Source organism: Hevea brasiliensis, chromosome 9, assembly GCF_030052815.1.
Source record: "Hevea brasiliensis isolate MT/VB/25A 57/8 chromosome 9, ASM3005281v1, whole genome shotgun sequence".
NCBI classification, from domain to species: domain Eukaryota; kingdom Viridiplantae; phylum Streptophyta; class Magnoliopsida; order Malpighiales; family Euphorbiaceae; genus Hevea; species Hevea brasiliensis.
In genome coordinates this window covers 5,127,977-5,153,358 of record NC_079501.1, presented here as the reverse complement: position 1 = coordinate 5,153,358, position 25,382 = coordinate 5,127,977, and the positions used below count along the sequence as shown (strand labels likewise).

The window sequence follows — 25,382 nt, the reverse complement described above, 5'->3', positions numbered from 1 at the left end:
ATGAAACATTCATTCCCAATGTAAAAGTCTCCACGTTCAACATATATATATGGAGATTAAGCGAGTTTAGTGGTATCAATCTAATTACATTCATTAGCTCAATTCTTTCCCATGGATACAACAGAAGGATTAGGAGGTCCATTAACTTAAACAATGTACAATAGCACTATTGGAAGAGCTAAAAAAAGATTGGTTCTTGATATGGGTAAGGAATACATCTACCTTATTGGATGAGCCACCACTCTTGAAGTCTTATGATATCTTCTCAAACAAATGGAAATTCAACAAACAATGACAACAATGTTATTATCATCCAATCATTACCCTGTTGAGTCATTACTCATCTTTGAATGAAGAATGTCAAGTTGGCGTCTTGTGTGAAGCTATGGAAAGGATTTGTTTTCTAATTCTATGTTTCGTGGATATGTTTTGTTATCTATGGTTATGTTTCAAAAATTAGCTTGTTATCTTGTTTATCTTATTCTCTTGTCATGTTTCTCTATTATCATATTTCATTTGTGTTGTTTTTGTGTTAACTTTTTTGTTAATGAAGAGCTATGTTCCATGTTGTGTTAAATAATGTCTTATTTTGCTCAAACACGAAAAATGATTATGTTTTATAAAGATAAAGATTTGAAACTTTAAATGTTATATGTAAATATAAAACTAAGACCTTAAAATCTAAAAGCTATAGCCCTCCATGATTCAACAAGAAAGATTAGTAAGGTGATCCTTCAAACGTGGCTATCATATTTTTTTTTTACAATTGTTTTCCTTGTAACTTGCTTCATTTTATGCAAGCAATTTTGAATTGTCTTATAATCTCCTATGCTTCTTTGGCATTGTAATTCAAATCATTTTGATTGTAAAAAAAAATAAAGAAACACAATTTGCAAAATTTTTGCAGATATTTTAAATTTAAGGAAGTCATACCACAATTAAATATTTCTAGAAAATGAGAAAAATATCATGACAAAATCTTTAATCCACCAAAACAATTTCATAATTTAAATCTACTAATATATACATTAGGCTTTAAGATAACACATCAAAAGGGTAATCACTTCAGTTTTCTATAAACTACATCAAGTAACATCCGAATAAAACCCCAAAATGATCAGAAAAAGCACTATAATCCAATTTTTTGGACTCCATATTTCTTAATTACTTATTGAAGGAGATTCTTCACGTGGGTCTTCCTTTCCAAACATTAAGGATTTCTTTGACTCCATATTGATTGTCGAAAGATATTGTTGACATGGCTCTTCATTACCCAAAGTTGTTGAGATTCGATGAAGCAACAAGAGACATTCCATCACCACCACGATATGAATTCAATTGTTAGCATGATTGAATGCATGCAAGGCCTCCTCCATTGTGTCATATGATTTGTACAAGATTCTTGCCATGAGGTGTAAATCGTTGAAGACCATGGAAGACAACATAAAATTTTTCTTTTCTTCTATTGCTTGTGACCTCATATTTTGAGAAGGATATGAACGTTAGATGAATGGAAGAAGGAAGGTTATTCATCTCCATAAGTCATGAAGTAGGTATAGTCATAAAGAGTTTTCATGGAAGCTTTCAATTTTTAGAGTTCAAATGTATTAATTTCACATTGAAAAATGTTGTAGTTAAGTGGCTTATAAATGTTGTAGGTAAGTAGATATTAAATGAACAGACTTTATAGTTAAGTGGCTTATAAATGAGCTAAATGGCTTATAAATCTTATATCTTATAATAAATTTATTTTTGATATATAAAAACCCGAAAAGGCATGATATATAATAATGGCGGACAAGAGGGTGCAAAATCCATCACCGAACCGAAGACATAAATTCAAAGAGGTTAACAGTTAGACTGGTTAAAAATGGGTTTGCCGACAATAACTGTTATTAGTGATGTCACTTAATAGATATATTATCCTGTATTGCCTGATGCAAATGTATTGAAAGTAATTTCCAATTACGCAGTTGCTTGCATCCATCGTGTTTGCCGATTAGGGTGTAAACACAGAGAAAGCTGGGATGTCAGAATTTACCTAAAAGGAGCACAATAATGGAAATTTTCACCTTCGCATTTGCATGAGTAATGATAATCAACAATTATATATTGGGATTTTCTTTTTTTTTTTTTAACCTTTTCCATGCTATGCATCGCGTCATAGCATGCTCATTAGGGGGTCCCATGCATGCACGGCCGCGATCGCGAAGGCTCCACGTTACAGCTTTTGCTTGTAAAATATAATTGATGAATGGCTGTCCTGCAATTTTCTCCGCTTATCTTTTTTGTAATGATCGTTTTGCTCCGTTTTTGTGTACTTGACCGCAAGAATGCGACGCATGGTGCGCTGGGTCTTCTTTTTTCTTTTAAGGAAATTTCTCATAAATCTGAGTTATAATAAAAAAATTAAATTAGAGCTTCGACTAGTTCCACAGTTGTGCATGTTGCTACTGACGAAATTGATGCCATGTTAGAGTTTTTCTCAAGTTTTTAGGAGTTTTGCTCTTCACTCTTAAATTTGCCAACCTCACTCTGCATTTTCTGCATGCCATTAGACACTTTTGTCGAGAAGCTTCTCCTTTCTTTACAGTAGCCCATTCCTCCGAAAACTCTCCATCGCCTCACTGGCCTCACCTTTGTCGTCTCTGATATGTATTTGCTAAATTTGATGAGAAATTAATGCACTTTTCATCAATATGATAAGATTCATATCATTCTGATTTTCAAATAACATTAATGATATAACTATCGTAAAAGTAATTTGAAATTTCATCGTCAAGTTAAAAAAAAAAAAAAAAAAGTTTACTTTAGTTGGCTAGCCATACTGCAGGCATACATTTGTATTTCATAGTTTTGAGAGCTGCGAACTATATATATCCTATATCCCAACAGAGAAGCCTGAAACAAGAAGGGTGAAGCACAGTACAACTCCTATTTGAAGGCACCCGGCAGCTCAAGTTTTTGTGTAAACTTATTATATAAATCATAACAAATTTCCTTGCTGAGAATGGTTCTTCTCATTTTGGCTTTATTTTTGGAGCAAAATGATTGAGTATATGGCCCTATGTGGGGTTGAACTGGATTAATTAATGTCACATATTAAAAATAAAAAAAGACCCCACCAACACCCAAACCTTATCTAATTTTCTCCATTCATTTCCTTTCTCAAGTGGGGATAAACATGAAGTGGGCAGTGCTTTAATGAAGGGTTAGATTTCAGCAAGTTAAAAAATCCTCGAGTATAGCTTGTCAGCTCTCAGCCACTTGGGGCCTGGGGGGGACAAATCTGTACCATATACCTCAATTATATGATTCAAATTGGATTCGGTGATTTGAACACTCGTTTAAGCAATGAACCTAGACTACCCTAAATTCTATCTCACTCATGCTCGTATCAGATCTTCTATTGCATCTTGTCATTCCTGACTGACAACCCTTCTTGGACATTACCAGATCTGTGCTCTCAATTTCCCACTTGACGTTCAAAAAGAAGAAAAAAATTGCTGTCTTCCAGGAACCTTGGTCTCGTCTTTTCCAAGTTGGAGCCCCAGAAATGGGACGTCATGAGAAATTGGATTATATATTTACACATGGGTATGGGCTTTATATATACTGATTTGTAAAGCACTGTCAGTGCCCCCTCTTTCCAAGTATTTATTTTGGAGGTTTATTCATACAACATTTAGCATGTTTGTGCTTGGAACATTTCATGATCTCTCTTGGATTAATATCTTAACTTTGAAGGCCTACTCAAAAAGTGATTAAAGATAGATAATATAAGAAATTTAAATAATTACATCCTTGCAACTTGCAAAGTAAATGGAAACTCAATCATCTAATAAATAAGTCAACTAATTCCGCAGGAAAACAACAGGACAACTCTGAAAGTTATAAATATTCTCTTAAGAATTTTCTTGTTTTCTTATGAGGATTGAAACGTGTAGAAGAATTAAAGCAAAACCCAAAATCAATTGCGGTCCCGCCGCCATGGCAGCACTAGGACATGATAATTATTAACGCATGCTTTTTTTTTTTTTTGTATATCTTACTTAATTTAAGTGCCAACTGAGCTTATTCTTGAGATTAACAAATGCTTAATATTAATAAAACAGGAGTTAAGACTTAAGACAATGGTTGACGAGAGGAAACACCACATGTGCTTGCATATGATTAGCTCACGAGTATATGATGAATTATGGAGATTATAATTAAGCATCTTTTTATGGGTTTTAATTAATTTATAATTTGATCTTGTTGGAACTGGGACGTTGCTAAGGTCAAGGCCACGTTATAGCCTTACAAGCAGACAAACCATAACACCAAAATCAATTACTTATTATTTAGGGTTTTGCTTAGGGCTAGCTTTTATATAGTATTTTCTCTTTCTTTCCCAGTTAATCATTTGAGGAGAGGGAGATTCTCTCTTCACTATGGCTTTCATTGTCTCTATACAGAGCCGCAAACGATTCATGGAATATTTGCCTTTCCACGAACTATGCAATTAGCTAAATGTTTCTTTGCAATGACTTGTTTTTCTTTCATCGTTTTCATTTTCATTACAAGTAATTAATATATAATCAAAACCATTTATCACCCATGGAATCTTTCCAAGTCGCATTTTATTTAATATGACAAAAACGTATAGAATTTGCCTAAGTCGTTACAATATTAACGAAAATCAACTTTGTCCATTTCGACAAATAAATATACTTAATCAATAAATGAGTTTTATTATGTAATTAAAGCAGAAATTATAGATTAATATCTTAATCCAAGAATTTTATATAGAGAGAGAGAGGTTGGTTTCATATCGGCTTTGTCGGTGCAATGCGAGAATCTTAATTATTGGAGTTGTCCTGAAAATATTGATTGGCTGAGTTCTTAGTAATAAAAGTCAAGAGAAAGGGAAATGAATTAAAAAGTCAAAAAAATAAAAATATGAATAATAAAAATGAAGAAATAATTGGTGTAAAATGGCTGAAAAAGGCCTCAATCATATGAACAAATGTTTCCTTTTCATAATTTGAGACAGAAGGGGGCCCGGAAAGATGGCGTAGAGTTGTGTTATCTGCACAATATTTGCACATGCAGATGTTGTCTAGTGCCAAACGGGGTCCAATCCTCTTTCCAAACTTTTCCATCATATAATGCATCAATTATATATATATATAATTTTAATTAATAATATTATATCAATTGCATTTACAAAAACCCTGTGACCATTTGAGGCAACTATTAGTGGATTTGAATAATTGCATGACTTATTAAACAGGCCAATGTGATAAACTCACAAGGAAACATACATAAAAGATTAATTTGTGAAGGGAAAAATGATATAATTTTCTTTGTTCAAAATGATCAACGGCTAGAAGAAGAAGGATATGTTTAATTAATTAGTTTATAATAAAAAAATTATGAAGATTCCTGCAGGAGGCTTCATATTTTCAATGAGGGCCACAGTCTCGTCAGCTAATGATTTGGAATAATTGGTCAGTTTTTGCTCTTGTTAATTAATTTCTACACTGTACTAATTCATTTGCTTATTTTAATCTTCCCAATCTTCAAATTAAAATAATTAATTATAAAGATCTTTATAATTGATAATAAATGAGATAAAATTTTAGATTAAGCGAAGATGTCAATGGGTCATCGTAGTTTTTTTTTAAGTATCTTTCATATTAAATTTTATACTTTTAATAATTATATTCATTTACATGTTAATTTGTCAATAGTTTATAATTCCACATACTCTAACCCAGTTAGTAATTTCAAGGTAGGATGTTTACAGGTAGCTGCGGATGAAGAATCGGATACACCGGCTAGCGGCTGTAAAGCCATGGGTTGATTGGTGGAGGTGGCTTTATTAAAGTGGGTTGGCTAATGGCTAGGAGATTAAGGACGCAAAGATTCTAATAATTTCACAAAAGTACCCTTAGTTAACCAGTTAAGTACTATTAGGATGGGAAGGTATTAACTGGTAAAGGACAACATAAGATGATAGAACTAAAAATGGTGAATGAGCTGAGAAAAGAGAAGAATACAATCCAGGTGGTGTGTCTATACAAAAATAGGAAAAAAAATATATATATACATCTACGTAGTCACCTTCATTTGATAGGGCATTTGGTGGGTAGCCGTCTAGATATGTATCTCTATCTTGAATTTACAGGAAGCCAAAAAGGCAAAAATGAAGTTCAAAACTTTTTTTTTATTTTATTAAAGATTCGGAGAGCTCAAAATACATGTAAAAACATTATTTTTATTTAATTTTATGAAAAAAATATATTTATAAAATTGATATTATATTTAATTTAAAATCTTAAAAGTATAAATTTATAGTATTCTTATTTATATGTTTCTCACTCATTTTATATTATTTTTAATTTAAAAATTTTACATTTAAATATTTCCGACACTTTTCTTAATGAAAAACTTGGTGGAGTCGAGGAAATTTGTAACCCCTATTGGGATTTCTTCACTTATAGCAAGATATCATTTACTTTCAGAAAATCACCATATACCATCTCTTCTTTCCACGTAATCATCATCAAAACTTTTCTAACTTATCATGATTTTTCAAGAATTTCCCTGCAAATAATTTACTTGGAGGGAGGAAAACTTAAAAGAGATTGAAAAACAAAAGATTTTGCATAAACAAAGAATATTTTACTTTCAACTTTCAAAATTCACATAAATGTAAAGAAATATCAAAAAGAAAATAATTATAAATTGTCGGTTGTTGTATTGACAATGCTTACATAATTTAACTGTTAATAACTCTTTGTAAGCGTGAAATTGTAAGAGAAGAATTATTTCTTATTAGTTTTTTTAACCTTTCTTTGTGAGGAAAGTAGTGTGTGCATGAGAAGACATAGGTAATTCTAGCTCAAGTCAAATCTTTATCATTCCCTCCATATTTTCTTCATCCTATGGGTAAGCTTTTACGTGGGCTTTCAAGAACCCTGAAACAGAAAATCACCACAAGATAAAAGTTTTTACCATTAGTAGACTTTTGTTCATTTAATTACCACATTGAAGTGAGGATTAAGGCCTTTTTTTTTTCATCTGGTTTGTCATTTCACTGACTTGAATTTCAAGCATGGGTTACTATCAACTCGAGTTTTTCCTTTTCTCTTCGATGAATTATCAATAAAATGCCCCACTCTTGCAAAAGACATTAATTCTCAGACCTCTGATTAGACATATGCGACTCAGACTTTTAATTCATTTCTGAACCTTGCAAACTAAATTAAAAAATTATAAACTTCAGGGAAGAAAAAAAAAAAAAAAAAGAAAGAAAACAGAGAGAGAGAGATTAAGAGGTTATTGACGGCGACTTTTCTTTCTTGAAGGCTACCTTATATTAATTCAACTCCTTTTCCTAGCCGCTACTTCATTTTCTTGGCCTCCTTTTCAACTCTGGGTTCTTCTATGTGCGCTTACATCTTTTCTACCAAAGCATCTGCCTACAAATCCGTTTCAGAGCCACCTATGCTAATTGCTGACACTTCACCTAGGATTCAACAAACTTTGCTGTTTTAGGAAAGGTATCTCATCTTCCCCGTCATTGCTGGTGTGTCTTTCTCCCAATGGGGAGGCACTCTTGCTGCTACAAGCAGAAGTTAAGGAAAGGCCTGTGGTCACCTGAGGAAGATGAGAAACTTCTCAGGCATATTACTAAGTATGGCCACGGTTGTTGGAGCTCTGTTCCCAAGCAAGCTGGTATCTCACAATAACCTCAGTAATTTCCTCTGTTTCAAGCCAAACTACTACTGCTGCAATTCTCTAATTTCCATTTTTTTTTCTATTTTTGGTGAATTTGCAGGTTTGCAAAGGTGTGGAAAGAGCTGCAGATTGAGGTGGATTAATTACTTGAGGCCTGATTTGAAGAGAGGCACATTCTCCCAACAGGAAGAGAACCTCATAATTGAACTTCATGCAGTTCTGGGCAACAGGTATATATATTCATCAATAACTCTTTTTTGTTCATGAAAAGTAGTTAACGCTTTTGGGTTTTTGTGGATGCTTATTTTTCAGGTGGTCTCAGATTGCAGCACAGTTGCCGGGAAGGACCGACAATGAAATAAAAAATCTCTGGAACTCTTGCTTAAAGAAGAAACTTAGGCAGAGGGGCATTGACCCTGTTACCCACAAACCACTTTCCGAGGTTGAAAACAATGGACAAGACAGGAATCCAACTGCCAACAAGGGCCAAGAAAAGGGCTCTGGAGTATCCAGTGAATTGAACCTCCTCGAAGCCAGTAATTCTAAGCCAGGGCCAAATTTACAAGAAAAGAAACAATCTCCTGTTTCTGCGCAAGCCTACCAATTGGAGGGGGAAGGTTCTTCCAACTCCAAAAATATGAGCAGCAACCCCAACAACCATGGTAAAAACAGTAATTTGATGACACCCATAAGCAACAAGGACTTTTTCTTGGAAAGGTTCGCAACCTCCCGCCATGAAGGATCCACAAGCAACTGCCAACCTTCGGATTTGGTGGGGCATTTCCCTCTTCAGCAATTGAATTATGCGTCTAATGCCAGGCTCACAACCAACTCAATCCCCTCCCCCTGGTTTACACAAACCAGCAAATCTTTGGATGTTAACTCCGAATTCTCTTCCAGTTCAATACCCACCATCCTTCCACCTACAACAAGTTCATTTCTTTCTACATCGATGGCTTTCAAGCCCTCCGTTAGTGTTCCCTCCGACGACCCTTCATTGGCGTCTTTCCCAATCAGCAGTTCACGGTTTTGGGAAGCCGGTGCCCCGAGCAACAATAGTAACAGCAGCACTGGAAGCAGCGGCAACGCCGAACTGCAAAGCAACAGCTCTTTCTTTGAGAGCACCATCTTTTCTTGGGGATTGGGGGACTGTAGCTCAACGGAGAAAGATGGTCAAAGCCAGCTGATAGGAAGCCAACAAGTGGACGTGAAATGGCCAGAATATCTTCATAATCCATTGATAATGGCTGCAGCTTTACAAAATCAAAGTCCACAATCTTTATACAATGAGATAAAATCAGAAACGCATCTCCTATCCCAAAATTCAAGGTCTGTGTGGCCTCAAAACCAGCAGCAACAAGAACCTTTCCAAAATTCTGATATATGCCCTAAAGATATCCAAAGACTTACAGCAGCCTATGGACATATTTAGCTTTGATTGGCATGTGAGTGAAGCCACCGGTGTTAGAGGAGGAAACTGAAGAGGCTCGGTACGGATGCTTGCTAGAGCTCGCTCTTTATTTTACAGGTGTGTGCCCCAGATTTTTCTCTTGTAAATAGGTCTGATACAAAAACATTTATTACCCTCTGGTTTTGAAATATTTGTGAGCCAAAAACAATCTTTTCTTATTAATTAGCTTTCTTTTACTTGTTGGGTGTGGGAAGGTAGAATTGCAGAATAAGGCTTGTATACCAGTGCAGTTCTCCTCTTTGCCTCGTTGCATATGCATTACAGTGTTGCAATTCTATCTGGAAAAATCCCGGAAAAGAAAAAAAAAAGTGTCATTGATCCCTGGATGGATCCATCCTTTTGAAATTGGAAAACCAAATGGGGTAGTAGTAATTTTATCAGGTTATCCGAATTTCTACTTCCTTTAATAGTGAGAAAACTGAAAAATTATGTGAAGCTTCTTTCATGAATGCTTTCTTTTCCAGTTCAAGATTGATGGGTGCCCATCCTTGTCTCCAAGAGACAAAAGATTGTAATCACTTTTCCATCAGCTTTTTCACTTTCTAATGCCTTTAATTTTAGATGATTTCGAGGATTATAGTTGGCTGCTGCTTTCCCATTTAAACAACAAAACACCTAAAACAAGTCTCATTTTTTATTTCTTGAATTGCAATTGCAGGACCCTCAAGTCCCATCCTCTCTCTCTCTCTCTCTCTCTCTCTCTCTCTCTCTCTCTCTGTGCTCTGCACATGCACACCCACACGTGTGCAAATGTGAAATATAGGGAAGAGGTGATGGGCAGCAGTTGATAATAAAAAAAAAAAAAAAGGGGAAAACCCCAAAAGTGAAATGAGTGTTAATTCAGTTTCTATTCCGTACAAGAGGATAGTGACTCTTAATCTAATGAGGTCCATATATATTGGTCAAGTCTTGTAGCTTCTCAAAGAGATTAAACATTATCTTAAGAAACACTTTATCAAGTAAGAAAACTTCCACTTCCAGTGAAACTTCCACTTCAAGTGAAATATTAGTCGATTGTGCGGTGAATCAAGAAATTGCAAATATGGTAACCAAGTCATTTCCATCCACTTGTCTCCATATTTCTCTTTTCTGATATTCCTTAATCCTCAAGAACAACAGCTGATATGGGAACTTCTAATTTATCCCTCTTTTCTGTTGGCTGCAGTCAAAAGGGAATTTTTGGTAGTTGTGATTCTTAAATTCACTTTGAAGGATTTCTTGGAAGTCACAATACAAATGCTTTGAAATGGAATATGCAATGCCCTTTTTAAGCATTCAATCCATTATTTTTTCAATAATTTTTCTTATCTCCCTCTTTATCTTGAAGAAGAGTCTAATATTATAATAATATAAATAAATAATAAAAAATTAAACTAAAAGATTAAAAATTAACTCGAAAATAAAAATTGAAATTCATAAACTCACAATGCAAAATCAATTCTACTTCAATTGGACAAAGCACAATTAATTTGAGAAACCCATAGGCCTTTTCGGCCTGCTCCATATAACAGGCCCAGAGCTATCCCAGATAGTGGCCCTTTGCTCATCTTTTGTGGAAATCTGAATGGGCTTCCCAAATCATCACATGATTTGCTGCCAATTTGTAACTTGCCAATTCATTCTTATTCCTCAAATCTTTCATTTTCTTTTTCTATTTTTTAAATCGCTTTGTCACTATTTCTTTTCATTACCTCCCCAAGCAATTGATTTGAATTGCTAACAAAACACTAAATAAATAAATAATAGGGAGACTTCACAGGAGGCCCATATACAAGCTAGGGAAAAAAAAAATAATAATATCACCAAATCTATACCACGTTCCTATTATTAAACAATACCCTTCACCGTCCAACTTTGATCTTTTAATTAAATTTTTTCATTAATCAAAATTTAATTTAATTAATTTTTTTTATTAATTCCTATATTTAGAATAAAAATAATTAATTTCATGGGTATTCTACTTGATGCAATTCTTTGTTGAACTGCATTATCTCATTTAGTTTTCTTCTTCAATAATATTTATAAATTCAATACAAATTAAAATTTACATTTCAATTTAAAAAAACGTTTAAATCATAACATTTCTGGCCGACACCCTCATTGATCTGTTTATTTCAATCTGAATTTTAATTTATTTTTTTTAAAAAATTATTAAATTTGCCGAGAGTTGACCACAGCCCCAATAATTAAAAGGCTTTAATATTATTTTGAAAGAATAAAAATAAAGATCTAAATAATCATTTCAGCCACACATTCTGTGAAAATTGAAAATATAAATACAGAAAAAAAAAATGGAACAGTGACGCCCAACATGACGATGTATGGCCTAAATTGTGCGTTCACATCTCCAGAATAACAAATTAAATTTGAAAAAAGTCAGCATAATTATTTTCAGTAAAAGTTAAATATATCTAAAATTAAATTTTGAATCATATAAATCTTTATACTTTTTAAATTTATACATAATAAAATATTTTTTTAATAATAAAATACTTTTTTATTTTTAAAATTGAAAATTATTCATTAATTTTAGTTAAAATTGAAATTAAAAAAATTGAAAAATATAGTAACAAAAATGGTTTAATATTAAAATTATTATTTTTAATATTTATTATTTAAAAAATAAAAAGTTATTAAATATGAACTTATTTGGCCATAGTTAAAAAGGGTAAGATTTATTTAACTAAAAACTTAATTTTAAACTCATTTAGTTGACTGAAAATATAAAGAATTATTTTTTTTTAACTAATTTATTTAACTAAAAATTTAATTTTAAATTTATTTAATTGATTGAAAATATAAAAAATTATTTTTTAATTAAATTCATATTTATTTCTTTGATATTTTTATTTGTTAATATTTATTTTATTATTTAAAAAAATAAAATAAAGACATAGTGACTTTTAATTTCCTAATTATGTCATTCAAAATTTAATGATTAATTTTATTTTTTTATTACACTTATTTTTTTTAAAGAAAACTTTTTACTTATAAATTACATCAACACATCTTAATTTTACTAATTTATAACGACACATCATATAAATAACGTGATATATCAAGCCTACAAAATAATAATTTATAATAAATTTTGATAAATTAAAAAATATTTTAATTTTAAAATAATAATAATAAAAGTTTTTTATTTTTATTGTTAATTGAAACATGGGACCCATATCAAGTGCAATCCCATCCGCACGAACTCCGAGATGGCCTCGTTGGGTCACAACTCTGCACAGTTTCTTTGTGCGATCGTCTTCTTCTGATTATAAATAGTATGATACACTTTACACGTGGAAATATCTTATCGCCACAGAGTCTATTCCGACCGTCTATTTCAATTGCCATCATAAATGCCAGCTAGTCTACGGTCGGTGATCGGCAGTGTTTATAATACTTTTTTTTTGCCCCCCCGAAGAGTGTTTAGCAGTCGGCACTTATTTTATTTTTCCAAAAACGGAGTCAGCAAAATTCGAATAAAAAAATTAATTAGTTTATAATTTTTATTTAATTTATTAAAAATTTAATTTCGTTTGATTTTAAATATTTAAAATTAAATTTATTCACTTAATTCACTTTTTTATAAATTAAATAAATTAAATCAATTTTAAATTTGATTTAAATTTTAGATAAGTTTAATTTAATTTAATTTAATTTAATTTTTAATTTTCAAATTGATTTGATATTCTCTTCTAATTCAAAATAAAAAAAAATATATATATATTTTTCAAGTAATTATGTTTCAAATAAGTAAACAAATAAACAAAAGCAATAGCGGTTCTCGATGTGGTGGGCCCAAATGGGCCAGAGATAGGCTAACGCAGACAGCTGTCCTACGAAACGCGGTTTATACATCACTTGTGATAAAACCTCATTATCAAAATATCAAACACAGCCAAAATTTATATTCCTTATCCACTGCCGAAACTGCCCTTCGTGGAATGAATTTTGAGGTGGGCAGTTTCTGAAAAAGCGGAGAAGGAATGTTTGAGTAGGCGTCTACGTGAGAATCTTGATACGTTGAAACAAAAGTTGACGCAATAAACTCCACCACAGTAGCTTTAGTACGCTAAAAAAAGGTTAAAAAGTTATGCCAATTTGCACTATAATGCTACGTTTGGGCTAGGTCCTCTACCCTTCTACCCATTTCTTTCATATAATTAGTAGCATGGTTTAGCAAGACCAGAGAGTGAGGTGGGTAGATCCCAATTCTCCACTAGACAGTGATAAAAGAGCAATACTTGGACTACAAGTGTGTGTATAATAAATATTTAAGAGTGGTCCATGTAGCCAGAACAATCAGACCAAGCTGCTCATTAATTAGTGGCGCTTGGCAAGTGGACCCGTGACTACGTACTTGGACCCTTCGTTTTTTTTTTTTTCATTGCATATTTTCTCCATCTGCCTAGGATATCGTGCAGCTACCTCATTTTAACAGAAAGACCAGTTGAGTGGTCAGTGCGTAGTAGGAGAGAGTAAAATTTGATTTAAATTAAAAAATTAAATCAAGCTGAATTCGTTTAATTTAATTTTTAAAATTTTTAATTTTTAAATTTTAATTTTTTCAGTTTGATTGATCGTTTGCACACCTCTAGTGCTTAGCTAGTGTTACCTGTTGCAACCTGCAAGAGTTATCTACGTTACGTGTCACTGCATTACTGGTGTAGGACAGTCGCTCCTTCCGCTGATTCTCCACGCTTATCCTCCTATTATCTGACGCGTGCTTTTCTTAATCATTACTAATATCCAACCAAACGGCGAAACTTCTTACGTTAATTAGCATTTAAGAATTCCCATTAATCCCGAAGCTAATTACCATAATTACCCAATCAGTCTTGGAGTGAGGAAAAGTTAAGCATTATTGACACGTGGAAGGGTGTGTTGGAAATTACAAGGAAATGAGGCTTGTATAAATGGGAATGTTGGCCAGAGAGTTATGTTTACCTTCAACTTATCAGGAAATGAAAAACGAATGATTCACAGAAAACCAAAAGCCACATCTCATTTTTATACTTAAATTCACTTCTCCTTTTCCATACTTTGATCAAACACTTTCCCTTGTCTCTGCTTTTCTTTTTTCTTTCCCTTTTCTGGTTGATTATGGCGTTAGCTGAGAGCTCGAACTTGCTTTCTTATTCCTCTACTACCATGCTTGAAGACGAGGATGATCATGATACTGATGATGGGTATGATAATGATCATCAATCTCATCCCCATAATTTGTCTAGGTTGTCTGTCTGTACCAGTTCTATGTATACTATTGAAGATGATGATTGTCAAGATTGCGATCGTATGAGGATGTTCGTGTCAAGATTGTCCTTTGAAAGCTTCGATGCAGATGAGGAACTTTCCAATGACGAAGAAGGGATTGGCATGCTTGACCTCTCCTCGGATTCGGATGAGGAAACCGGTTGCTACTCGCTTCCAGCTACACCCCCTCGCCATAGAAATCGCGGAGGGCGGGTAAATAAGCTGCTTGTGGGTGTCAAGGAGTATGCCAGTGAAAATGAAGCTCAAAAGGGTGAGATGAGAAATAATCTGAGGACGAGGAGAAGAAGGGTTGTAAGAGAAAAATTGGTTGATGGTGATGATAAGAGTAAAAAGAAGGATGAGGAGAGTATGGCTGTGGGAATGGGTAATTACCATTGGTACTGTAATAGTTTTAGTGGGGAGAGTGAAGGCGGAGGGCTGGTGGTGATAACGAGGCCAAAGGGAGGGAGGAGGTCATTGTGCATGGACATGGAGGAAGTGAAGGCTTGCAGAGATCTTGGTTTTGAGTTGGAGCATGAGCGCATGCTGGAAATGCCTGGTCGTGTGTCTCTGTCAGGATCTACCCTCGATACAAGCAGCGGTGGCAATTCGCCTATCGCCAACTGGCGGATTTCTAGCCCTGGTTAGTGTTCGATATATAATCTCTTCATTCTCATTCTGGAGCATAATTTTGAGTCTAGAGATTGAAATGGGGACTAAGAATTAATTGAACACTTCAAATTATCACAGCTTTGCATACTGGGCTTGTGTTATTTCTTGCATTGTTGCTTAAAGCTGGAAACTTTGTTCCGATTTGCGTGTTTTTGAGTGTTACTTTTTTATGCAGGTGATGATCCACGAGAAGTGAAGGCCCGCCTAAAGGTATGGGCACAAGCAGTGGCGCTTGCGTCTGCGTCTCGACACTGCGGCATCTGACTGTTAATGTTTGTGGATTCTAATCCATTCCTCTTTTTGCAACTTTTTAATTTTTTTACATCTAAACCAAAAAAGAAATATATCTATATTTTGAAGGATACACATAGTCTTGATTTTCAATCTAGGTTGGAATTTGGGGATGGACTTTCTTTTTCCTTGGTAGAAAAATATTTTCCTTTTTTGAAGGTTATCCTGATCATTTTGTCGGTAGATTGTTGTGGTGTTGGGATTTCAAGGGGGAGTCTCTATCACTGCTTTCCTTCTGTACATGTTTCAGCTGTTGTAAATATGATCAGATGATCGGCGCTGGACGCCTACCGGTTGACTCAAAACAGTTGATTATTACTATTGTGATTTTTGAAGCTTGTATTAACCTTTCATTGTTGTTTGTTATTAACAGTATTGAGAGTGAGATTGTCTTGCAATGTGTTATAAAAAATGAGGGAAAGAAAAAGGTTAAGTTAATTTACTTGTGACTTTAGAGCTCTACGTTATCAATGTCATGTTGAAGTTTTATGTTATGAGCAAAACCAAAACATGACAATACTAAACATAGTCATAGATGATCTAGGTAACATTGGTGGTGTTGATCTGGGTAATATTAATAATGGACTTGCTGATTCCTACTCTTGGAAACCAGTTCTTCCAAGACCCGAGGAAGTTGAATAAGAAAGATGAGGAGAATTAAATTGTCATTAATCATTATAATAATTCTTTTGGAGGACTCTGATTTTATTAAGCAAAGACAGAAAATGGATTCACGAAGACAGAAACAATGTACTACTATATGTATAGGGGAATCAACAAACTTGCCTGTTCAACTATCAAGACCACCAACCAACCTTTGACTCTTAAGTTGGTTAAGAAGGTTTATAGTTAGGTCAGGTAAATGAATGCCAGCATCATGCAAAAAAAATGCGTTGTTGGTGAGACAGGTGAGAACCATCCACCTATTTTCACATACAGATATAATCCTATGATTTTAAAGAAATTCTAAAAAATTGCAAAAAAACAGTGTAGTTGATTACAGCACGTAAAGATATAAGAGTGAAAATGTATACCAAAACTGATTCTCGACAACAAATAGCTAATTGTTTTCTGTTCAGTTTCATGTGATGATAACTGTGGCAATTTGATACATACTAGAATACTCTGGCAGTTGCAACAAGTGACACAAGAAAGACAGGATACAATGGTTGCTGAAAAATGAGCCTTAAATTATGTATTTCACATTTTTGTTACTTGTAAGCAAGATGATCCACTTGTAGTTGCAACTCTATAGACTTCTCGATGTTTTAATCAAGTGTCATTGATCAAACTGAAACCCCATGGTGCTTTTGGAACATGTTAATGACATCAAGATGGAACTGAGCAGATTTAGCGTGGTAAAGGTTAATCTTGAGGACTGGGAGAATGGCATAGTTGAAGTAAAATCACTGCAGAGAAGATAATATTTTCAGTCTCTCACAATTGGAATTGAGAGAGAAAATTCAGAACAAAGATGGTGTACGGGTCTTACAGAAAACCAAATAAACACAAAGCTTGTATATTCCTTCAAATTAGGTTACCTTTATTTAATCCACAGTATATATATGGGCCAGGCTTGGGCCCAATTTGAGCCTCATCATTGAACAGGTCTAATCCTGACCCATAATGTTCATCTAGGGAGCAGATAATTTTTGGGAATTTATAACTTGCTGTTTAAGTGATCTAGACTTTGTATCGTGGCACAACATTTGGAAGGAAAGAAATAAAATAAACCACAAGAAATGGTGGCTATAATAAGAATGAGAGAAGTATAAAGCTTAGCTTTCTTGAAACATCTCAATTATATTTTATTTTTGAGCCCAGTGAACTTGAATGTTCTACTGAGATAACAAAGAACAACTAATGAATCATATTTTCAAGGGCATTGCAGAAGAATTATGCCAGCCATTGCATTGGCATTGGCATTCTTCAGCAAGTGATGACTCAAGGTCATGATGAATCATAAATGAATGTTACAATCTCTACAAATAGCAATTTGGGAGATGAATGAAAAGTAACGAGCAGACAAGTTCGTCACTCACTTGAAAACTAGATTATGGCAAGTGTTGTCACAGGGGTATGCACAGTCAATAGCTTTAACATCAACTCGATCAAAATACCAGTCTCCAACAGATTGAGCAATCCTCTGCATATAGATAATCGATAACAAAACATACTTACAATGGAAGGAATTGCTATATAATGATAGGATAAAAGTTTTATAAACACGATATGATTGCAGATGTATGCAAATGAGCTCATTCATTCCAGTAACTGGTACAGCCAGCTAAAGCAGTTAAAATCCTATACATGAAGCAGACTGTTAGAACAAATATATACTCTAGGGTCTGGACAAGAAGTAACATGCTCTCTCCCTCCCTGTACACTCACACACCTACTGTAACTCTGTTTTAGCATGGTAATGCACTCACTTCAACATACGATGCAGTTTCAAATCAGAGATTGACTCAATAAAGCTGTATAGCAATAGAGCAAATTTGAGAGGGAGAGAGAGATTAAAAACAGATTACATGTAGATATCTCTTCGATATTTGCTATGAAGTTTCTATGACAATAGAGTCGGTACCTTGTTATTGAGGAGGGGAGAATCATCAGCAAACCATGTATCTTGTGTCTCAGATTGGCAATGAGCAAAGCAAGAATTTATGAATAACCCATTTTGAGTTGACATTGAGAAGACATTTATGGCTTCCAGCATTTGATTCCTGAAGCCTGTACCATACAATTACAAGAGAAAGGAGAAGTCAATATATACATGTACCCATGTACATTAGTAATGGGAAACCAAGCATAAAAAGTATACTTTAAAAGTCACCTTGCAAAATCTGGATCTGCACTGAAGTACATTCTGCATTATTTTGCTTGCATTCATTCCAAGAACCCTGAGGATCAGCTGATTTTGGAGCTATACTAGCTTGGAGCTGATAAAATTAAACAGAAGAAATCCAAGTTATCCAATATTAGACAGAGGTAATATTCAATAGAGTCATCTTAGACTAGAATCTTCAACCCATCTTGACACAACTAGTCTCAAATTAGTTGAAGTTGGATTATTATTATTACTATTATCCCTGGTCTCTCATGTCTAGAGTCCTATACACCTTCAATTCTCTTCAAGAAAATAAACTATAATCTTTTTGTTTGAACCACAGTTGCTGGGGATGTAAGTGACAGAAGACGGTCCTTCTCTGGATATCTACCATCAACATTTGGTAGCTATTTAGAAAGTTTATATACAACGTTATCAACAGCCCTTGCCCAAAATATTAGTTGGCATACAAATTGCCATTAGAAGATAAAGTGAAATATAAAGAAAGATCACCTGCCATGCATCATAGGCTGCATTGAGAATAAATAATGGAGTCCTAATATTTGCAATCAAATTCTGGGGGAAGAAGCACTGCATGAGAGAGAGAAAGAGAGAGAGAGAGAGAGTCATTTATTCTCTTCTATTAACCTCTCAAGGATTAAGATCCACTAATGCAACAGAAAAAAATAAAGAAAAGATTGATGATTACCGAAGTTGGATCCAGGTGGCTGGTGCAAGTACTTGCCAGATTCTTTTGCACTTCCTAAAAATTCATATGGATGTCAATATTTAATTGATGGCTAAATGCTGAGCAGAAAGTTGTTAAAAACCTGTAAGAGTTAGAGAGAGAGTACTGCAACATATTGATACATCATTGTAAAACCTCAGATCAGGGGGTTCAGTTTCTATTAAAGATTATACCAAAATACTATAGATGAGAATAATTTTTCACAAGCAAGAAGGTAGCTCCACCTGCAAACTCACTACACCTTCATACATCTTCCATAGTGTGCGGTTACCAGACACATCAATTCTACAGCAGATTTAAAGTAAAAATGAGAATCACATGCATATATGACAAGTCAGCTATAAGCACCAATTGAAATCATAAAAGGCATATAAAGAATTGTTTCTCACACGTCAAGAAACAGTCCAGCATCACTTAAGCATTTCACTTTTGTTGATTGTGGAAATAAGTTCCTGAACTCATCACAGTGTATTATGGATGCCAGTCCTCCAGCAGAGCATCCTGAAAGAAGAGCCTGAAACACAGACGTTCACAAAGTGGCTGGAAAATTGAAAACTAAATGACAATTAAAAAGGACATAAGAAATTAAACACCTGAGTGGCATTTTGCATTCCTTCAGCCATTAGTTTCTCCATAGCAGCAGACCATATACGTTGCCCTCGAAAATTAAGCTGAGCAGCCTGAAAGGAAAGTTCTTTAAAATCTGTGCAATATTCTAATTGCAAATTCCAATTCGCTTTCCTTCCATAACCAGCAGTAAAGGAAATAAAGAGAAAAAGAAAACAAAACAGATCTTCCATGCCAGCAAAAATTTCTGATATCAAAAAATTTTACTGCCATGCTTTTAATAGATTAGAAAAGCTTAGTTTAGTTAATTACATAACAATATGATTAAAAATATTTTTTAATTATTCTTTGGCCCTTCTTTGGTGTAACTAAATTTCTCTATTTGTGACCTAGAGGTTATGGGTTCGAGCCATGATAAAAGCCTCTATGTGAAGCAGGGATAAGCCTGCGCACGTCAACCATATCTAGAGCCCATAAGCATGCACTAGGCCACCTTTTTTATTATTCTTTGGCCCTTCAAAGTTTTAATTCCAGATTCGTCCCCAGTGATATTGCCATTGTTTGACAAGCTAGGAAATCAGATTGATAGAAAAAATGGGCCTACTGGGGAGTGGAAGAAATGATCACCAAGATGAGCTTTATCAAGCACCTAACTTATTGAGACTAGCATTAATTGAATGTAACTGTGAGACTATCAGAATTTCAAGGAATGCCAACAACCAACAATAAGTATAAAGACCATATCCCATATCAAAGATCAAAATAAAACATGATTTGATACTCAAATAAGTTAGCGATTTAAGCAAAAAAGTGCATGATCAAAATATACCATTATTTATTTAAAAAGTTGTATTTGATGCATATCAATTGTTGACAGAATAATTGAGAATAGCATAATACTTCAACCAACCTCATTCTTACTGTCCCCACTGAAAGATGCCCCATCACAGTATCTTAGCTTGACCCTGTTCCAGTTAAAGAAATCTGCAAGCATAAGAAAGCACTAACCATAAGAATTCAGAACCTCTAATCAATACAGCAAGAGCAAAAGAAGTGTCATTGTCTTGGAGAAACCAGGATTTTCTTCTGCTTTATTGCTTAAAATCCCAGAGAATGGTATTTGCTTTTCCATAAATTTTGATGAACCACGGCGGGTAGTTTTCCGGTAAACACAATTCCTGATGGTATCGCACCACCCACCTCCCTGCACCAAGGCACCTTTTAGTTAAGTCGCATCTGCTAACTCTAACAAAGTAACAAAAAAGAAGAGACAGCAAAAACTAATGTTTTAATGAAATAATAAGCTATTTCTCATCAGAAACCCATAATGCCAATACCCAGAAATTGTCTCACATACCTCCAATTGAATGAGCCAGCTGTTTTGACCTGATCCAGACCCACGATGCAAGTGGTAACCAGGTAGTGTTCCATCCAAGCAGACTGGCATAGAAGACATTAAAACAAAACATTTCATGCTAGTATTGAAAATGAAGCATTCAGAAGCACAAAATATCATCAAACGACTCATGAACAGTATGGATAACCCAATTTAGTTTGATAAACAAAATGTCAACTTGATAGTACATATATAAGGAGAGAGAGAGTAGTACCAGCTCCTTTGGAGTCGGCTCCCTGAATAAGAGTGAGGTCGACCATAAGAGGTTTGGCAGCAGGTGAAGAAGGGGAAACCGCATCACTATCCAGAAGAGAAAGGGTTTTGAAATCTTCAAAAACATCCAGAGATCCGCCCAAAACCATCCCAATAACACTAAAAGCGTACAAATAGGCCGCCACTCTCCCCTCCCTCTGCTTCATCTTTGTCCACTCTCTGGCTATCCTAGTAAAAGGAAATGGTGGCAAACCAGAGGCAGAACCGAAGAAGAGGCTAGAGCTTGAGGCTTCCTTATTTGAATTGGCAACTCAGTGAGTGCTGGAGAAGAAGAATAGTTACGCTTAGACCACTATTAATAGTGAGTAAAAAATAATAACGACGTATGAATCAGCACAGGCCACCAACGTGGTCTTTTGCAGAGTGACTTTTCCGGGGAACACGAAGCCCACCAAAGACAAAACTTTGAAAACAGACCACTCCTTCTTTAGTGTTCTGCCATTTATCTCCTAAACATTCTACGCTCTACAGCTGTTTTCATCATCCCCTTTAACACATTTCTCCATTTGTGGCCGACACCACATATTACCTCTTGATTGCTCTCTCTCTCTCTCTCTCCTTCTGCTTTCTTTCCTTTGAAATTTATTTCAAATTATAGAGCGCTTTCTATTTTAAAATAACAATTAATTTATTAATATATTTTATTTGTGAAAACAACAATGTGTAAGTTATGAATATTTTCACTGTTGTCGTATCATTGTCTTAGCATTATGAAATTTATTTGAAATTTTACCCATTTTAATAAATTTTGTTTTAAATATATTTAATTTCATATAATTAAAATTATATTCTCTCCATCCTGTAAATATAAATTTACTTTTATTATTACATAATTTTAAAATATATAATTAATATAATTAAAGTAGTAAATGCTATTAAAAATTAAATTTTATTTAAATTTTTATTTATTTATCTTTTACTTATATTATTCAATTAAAAAATTAAATAATTTATATTACTAAATTATTCCTAAAATTAATAGGTTTTATTTTTTTAAGCAATTAAATAGGGGCATATTGCTGATAAACCATAACGGTTTGAAATATAAATTATTGTTTTAAAATAGAAATTAGTATATGATTTGAGATATATGAAAAAGTAAATTAAATCTATTTATATAGGATATAATTTGGGATTTGTGAAAAAAAGGAAGTAAATGTATTTTTATAGATATAATAATTTAAAACATATGAAAAATGAAAGTAAATCTATCCATTTGAGATATAATTTAAGACATATGAAAAAGGAAAGTAAATATATTTTTATAGAATATAACTTGGGACATATAAAAATTAAAATTAAATCTATTTTCGGTGGGATATAATTTGTGTTATATGAATAAAAAAAGTAAATTTATTTTTGTAGAATATAATTTAGGAAATATAAAAATTTATTTTTGTGGAATATTGTTTAGGATTAAAAAAAGGGAAAAGAAAATCTATTAATATGGAAAGGAAATAGAACAATTTAGACAACAAATTTAATAATTCCAAACATGGAGTTACTTTTAACTTATACAATTCATTTTTTTAAACATTATATTAATACTCTTTTTATTAATTGCGATCCTATACTGAACAGTACAATACATGTTACCTTATATTGTTAAAAAAGATAAATCAGACGGGAGATTCTAAGTCACTTCTTTCTATCTCCGCAGAGCATGCATCTCTCTTTTCTAAGGATCAATAACCTGCACCCTTCACTCCGACTGAGGCAAGAAAGATTTGCCTGAATTCTTTGATGAATGATTTCATCCCTCATTTTACTGCGTATCAAAAAAAAAAAAACAACGAATTGAGAAGCCTGTTAAGAAATAGAGCCACTTGATGATATCTCGTGTCACGACCCAACCTACGGGCCGGACCAGCACTAGGACCTATGAGCTGGATTAAAGCCCCCGAGACCCGTAATAAGCCTAATTATTCCTCAACCCAACTCTAAGGCCCATTTGGGCCCAATTTCAAGAATTCAACCGGATAGAGTCCAACCATAAAATGGACCATTCAACAGAGAGTTTTTAACTCACCCGACCTGTAAATACAATATATAATAAATTAGGGAGCTCAGCTCACCCTCCACATAATCAAAATGTCATAACTCAAATAGGAGCTCAGCTCCCTCATTTAATCCCATCATGCATACAGTTAATAATTTTACAGGTCTAACATAACTTTTATAATACAGGCCCAAAAAAAATAAAAATAAATAAAAATAAATACTTCTAACACATGCAGAGTCTAAAATTTAACTCAATTGTACAAAATACATTAAATACTATTAATGGACCTGCGAAGAAGAAGAGGAGGTTAGCCACAACAAATAATCCTCCTGTAGCCTGAAAAAATATATGAACAGGAGTGAGCATTCAACTCAGAGAGGAAAATACCAATTTTAATCATAATCTCTATAACTATCTAAAGCTAATACACCCTGTGGAATGAAATGCAACATCGTCATAATTTTCATATCATAACAACAAAAAGGCAATTTAGAACACTTACACACCCAACACTGTCAAGCAATACATATATGGGTGTCGCAAGGAGTTTTGCGGTCGCCTGAACGAACCCTCACCGAAGTGGGAAAGAGTGAGGAGTCGCCACCTTAGTTTTGAGGGAAACTAAAGAAAACCATTTGTGAAAATAGATTGAAATGAAACCACTTCAAGACAGAGATTCTAGGTTCGGGGTCCGTAAACGGGTGGGGAAGGTGTTAGGCACCCCACCTCGTCCCTCAATAAGGGCAAGTAGATTTAACTTCGCGTTTTTCATAAATTAGTTAGGAAGGCTCGGATGGAGATGTTAATCCTTTTGTCAAAAGGAAATTTTAATTTTTCACTAAATTCGGATCACCCAGATACATAAGTAAATGAGACAACCTTAGTGAGTTACTGTTGTATGTTAATTTTATTTGAAAGGAATATTTTATTAAAATTTAATTTAAGAATTGGATAAGAACTCTTCTCCGAACTCTTTAATTAAAATTTTGAGTTGAGACCGGATAAGAACTCTCCCCCGATCTCTATTGAATATTTATTAAAATTCTGAGTTGAGACCGGATAAGAACTCTCCCCCGATCTCTATTGAATATTTATTAAAATTCTGAGTTGAGACCGGATAAGAACTCTTCTCCGATCTCTATTCAATATTTATTAAAATTTTGAGTTGAGACCGGATAAGAACTCTTCTCCGATCTCTATTCAATATTTATTAAAATTTTGAGTTGAGACCGGATAAGAACCCTCTTTCGATCTCTATTAAATATTTATTAAAATTCTGAGTTGAGACTGGATAAGAACTCTTCTCCGATCTCTATTTAATATTTATTAAAATTTCCGATCTCTATTTAATATTTATTAAAATTTTGAGTTGAGACCGGATAAGAACTCTCTTCCAATCTCTTCGAAATTTGGTCACAGCTATATATCTTAAGAGCCTAGGTTTAAGAGTTCTAGTATTTAAAGATGCCAAAGGTCATAATAAGGCTTCCTTTAACTTATTGGTATTTTGTGACTAAATAAGGGATGCCAGACTGAATTTTACCGACCTCCCATGTGGTCGCCTTACCAGTATTCCCTCTGTTCCATTTTACTCATCTGAGATTTGATCTTTATTCCGTCTTATGGTGTTATGCCGGCCTATCTTCTACGTCAGCCTAGCGATTCGATTTAGCTATTTCCCCTGACGTGTTATTTAGACCCTCTTTTTTTTCAAAGAGACCTCTAAAATACAGTTACCTATTTTATCCTAACCACTTATATATTATTCAGGACTAGATGACTTGCGTTCCAAAATAATAAAGATCAACAAAAATATGATTTAGCCGACGTAGAAGCCAACTGAAGCACGACCTACCTTTGCATTTTCAAATGTGATATGACCTTAAAGGAAATAACATGCATAAAAAAAAAAAGGAAATATGCAAAATAAGAACTAAATAAAATGGCAATATGAACACTGACTTGTGAGAAATCGGATTTAGTGAGCTAATTACAGAATCACAGAACGTAATAAAATCGCAAGTCGGTAGCCAGGAGACTAAGGTCCGCCTTGAAACAAAGAGTACTTCACTAAATGCAATCGAGTCAGAATTATACCCGAGTTTAAATGAGATTGAACATGGACGACGGAAATAAAAATACAGGTAAACAGGA

The 25,382-nt window shown here is 33.9% G+C and overlaps 3 protein-coding genes across 3 annotated transcripts; 2 read left to right on the top strand and 1 right to left on the bottom strand.

Annotated features, from left to right (window-relative positions):
- Nucleotides 1-7,332: 7,332 nt before the first annotated feature.
- Nucleotides 7,333-9,375, top strand: LOC110653378 (transcription factor MYB61). Its single transcript, XM_021808982.2, has 3 exons — nucleotides 7,333-7,725; nucleotides 7,829-7,958; nucleotides 8,041-9,375. Exons 1-3 carry the CDS (start codon nucleotides 7,593-7,595, stop codon nucleotides 9,158-9,160), a joined length of 1,383 nt encoding a protein of 460 aa, XP_021664674.2. The 5' UTR covers nucleotides 7,333-7,592; the 3' UTR covers nucleotides 9,161-9,375.
- A 4,756-nt stretch (nucleotides 9,376-14,131) lies between these two features.
- On the top strand, nucleotides 14,132-15,758 carry LOC110653379 (uncharacterized). The gene is made up of 2 exons (XM_021808983.2): nucleotides 14,132-15,092; nucleotides 15,297-15,758. The coding sequence occupies exons 1-2, from the start codon at nucleotides 14,300-14,302 to the stop codon at nucleotides 15,383-15,385; spliced, it is 882 nt and encodes a 293-aa protein (XP_021664675.2). The 5' UTR covers nucleotides 14,132-14,299; the 3' UTR covers nucleotides 15,386-15,758.
- A 661-nt stretch (nucleotides 15,759-16,419) lies between these two features.
- LOC110653377 (pectin acetylesterase 12) lies at nucleotides 16,420-21,784 on the bottom strand. Its single transcript, XM_058152546.1, has 13 exons — nucleotides 21,168-21,784; nucleotides 20,915-20,997; nucleotides 20,632-20,761; nucleotides 20,468-20,541; nucleotides 19,584-19,670; nucleotides 19,380-19,504; nucleotides 19,215-19,275; nucleotides 18,952-19,005; nucleotides 18,756-18,833; nucleotides 18,249-18,354; nucleotides 18,000-18,145; nucleotides 17,455-17,558; nucleotides 16,420-16,821 (listed from the first exon to the last, which is right to left on the bottom strand). Exons 1-13 carry the CDS (start codon nucleotides 21,370-21,372, stop codon nucleotides 16,692-16,694), a joined length of 1,383 nt encoding a protein of 460 aa, XP_058008529.1. The 5' UTR covers nucleotides 21,373-21,784; the 3' UTR covers nucleotides 16,420-16,691.
- Nucleotides 21,785-25,382: the final 3,598 nt, after the last annotated feature.

What these genes read in the sequence shown, in the direction of transcription:
- LOC110653378 (XM_021808982.2), top strand. Translation starts at nt 7,593, where the DNA reads ATGGGGAGGCACTCTTGCTGCTACAAGCAGAAGTTAAGGAAAGGCCTG. An exon ending in CTCTGTTCCCAAGCAAGCTG is followed by an intron (nt 7,726 to 7,828) that starts GTATCTCACAAT and finishes GTGAATTTGCAG; the next exon opens with GTTTGCAAAGGTGTGGAAAG. An exon ending in CATGCAGTTCTGGGCAACAG is followed by an intron (nt 7,959 to 8,040) that starts GTATATATATTC and finishes CTTATTTTTCAG; the next exon opens with GTGGTCTCAGATTGCAGCAC.
- LOC110653377 (XM_058152546.1), bottom strand. Translation starts at nt 21,372, where the DNA reads ATGAAGCAGAGGGAGGGGAGAGTGGCGGCCTATTTGTACGCTTTTAGT. An exon ending in GAATGCAAAATGCCACTCAG is followed by an intron (nt 19,505 to 19,583) that starts GTGTTTAATTTC and finishes TCTGTGTTTCAG; the next exon opens with GCTCTTCTTTCAGGATGCTC. An exon ending in AAGGTGTAGTGAGTTTGCAG is followed by an intron (nt 19,006 to 19,214) that starts GTGGAGCTACCT and finishes ATGAATTTTTAG; the next exon opens with GAAGTGCAAAAGAATCTGGC.
- LOC110653379 (XM_021808983.2), top strand. Translation starts at nt 14,300, where the DNA reads ATGGCGTTAGCTGAGAGCTCGAACTTGCTTTCTTATTCCTCTACTACC. An exon ending in CTGGCGGATTTCTAGCCCTG is followed by an intron (nt 15,093 to 15,296) that starts GTTAGTGTTCGA and finishes TTTTTTATGCAG; the next exon opens with GTGATGATCCACGAGAAGTG.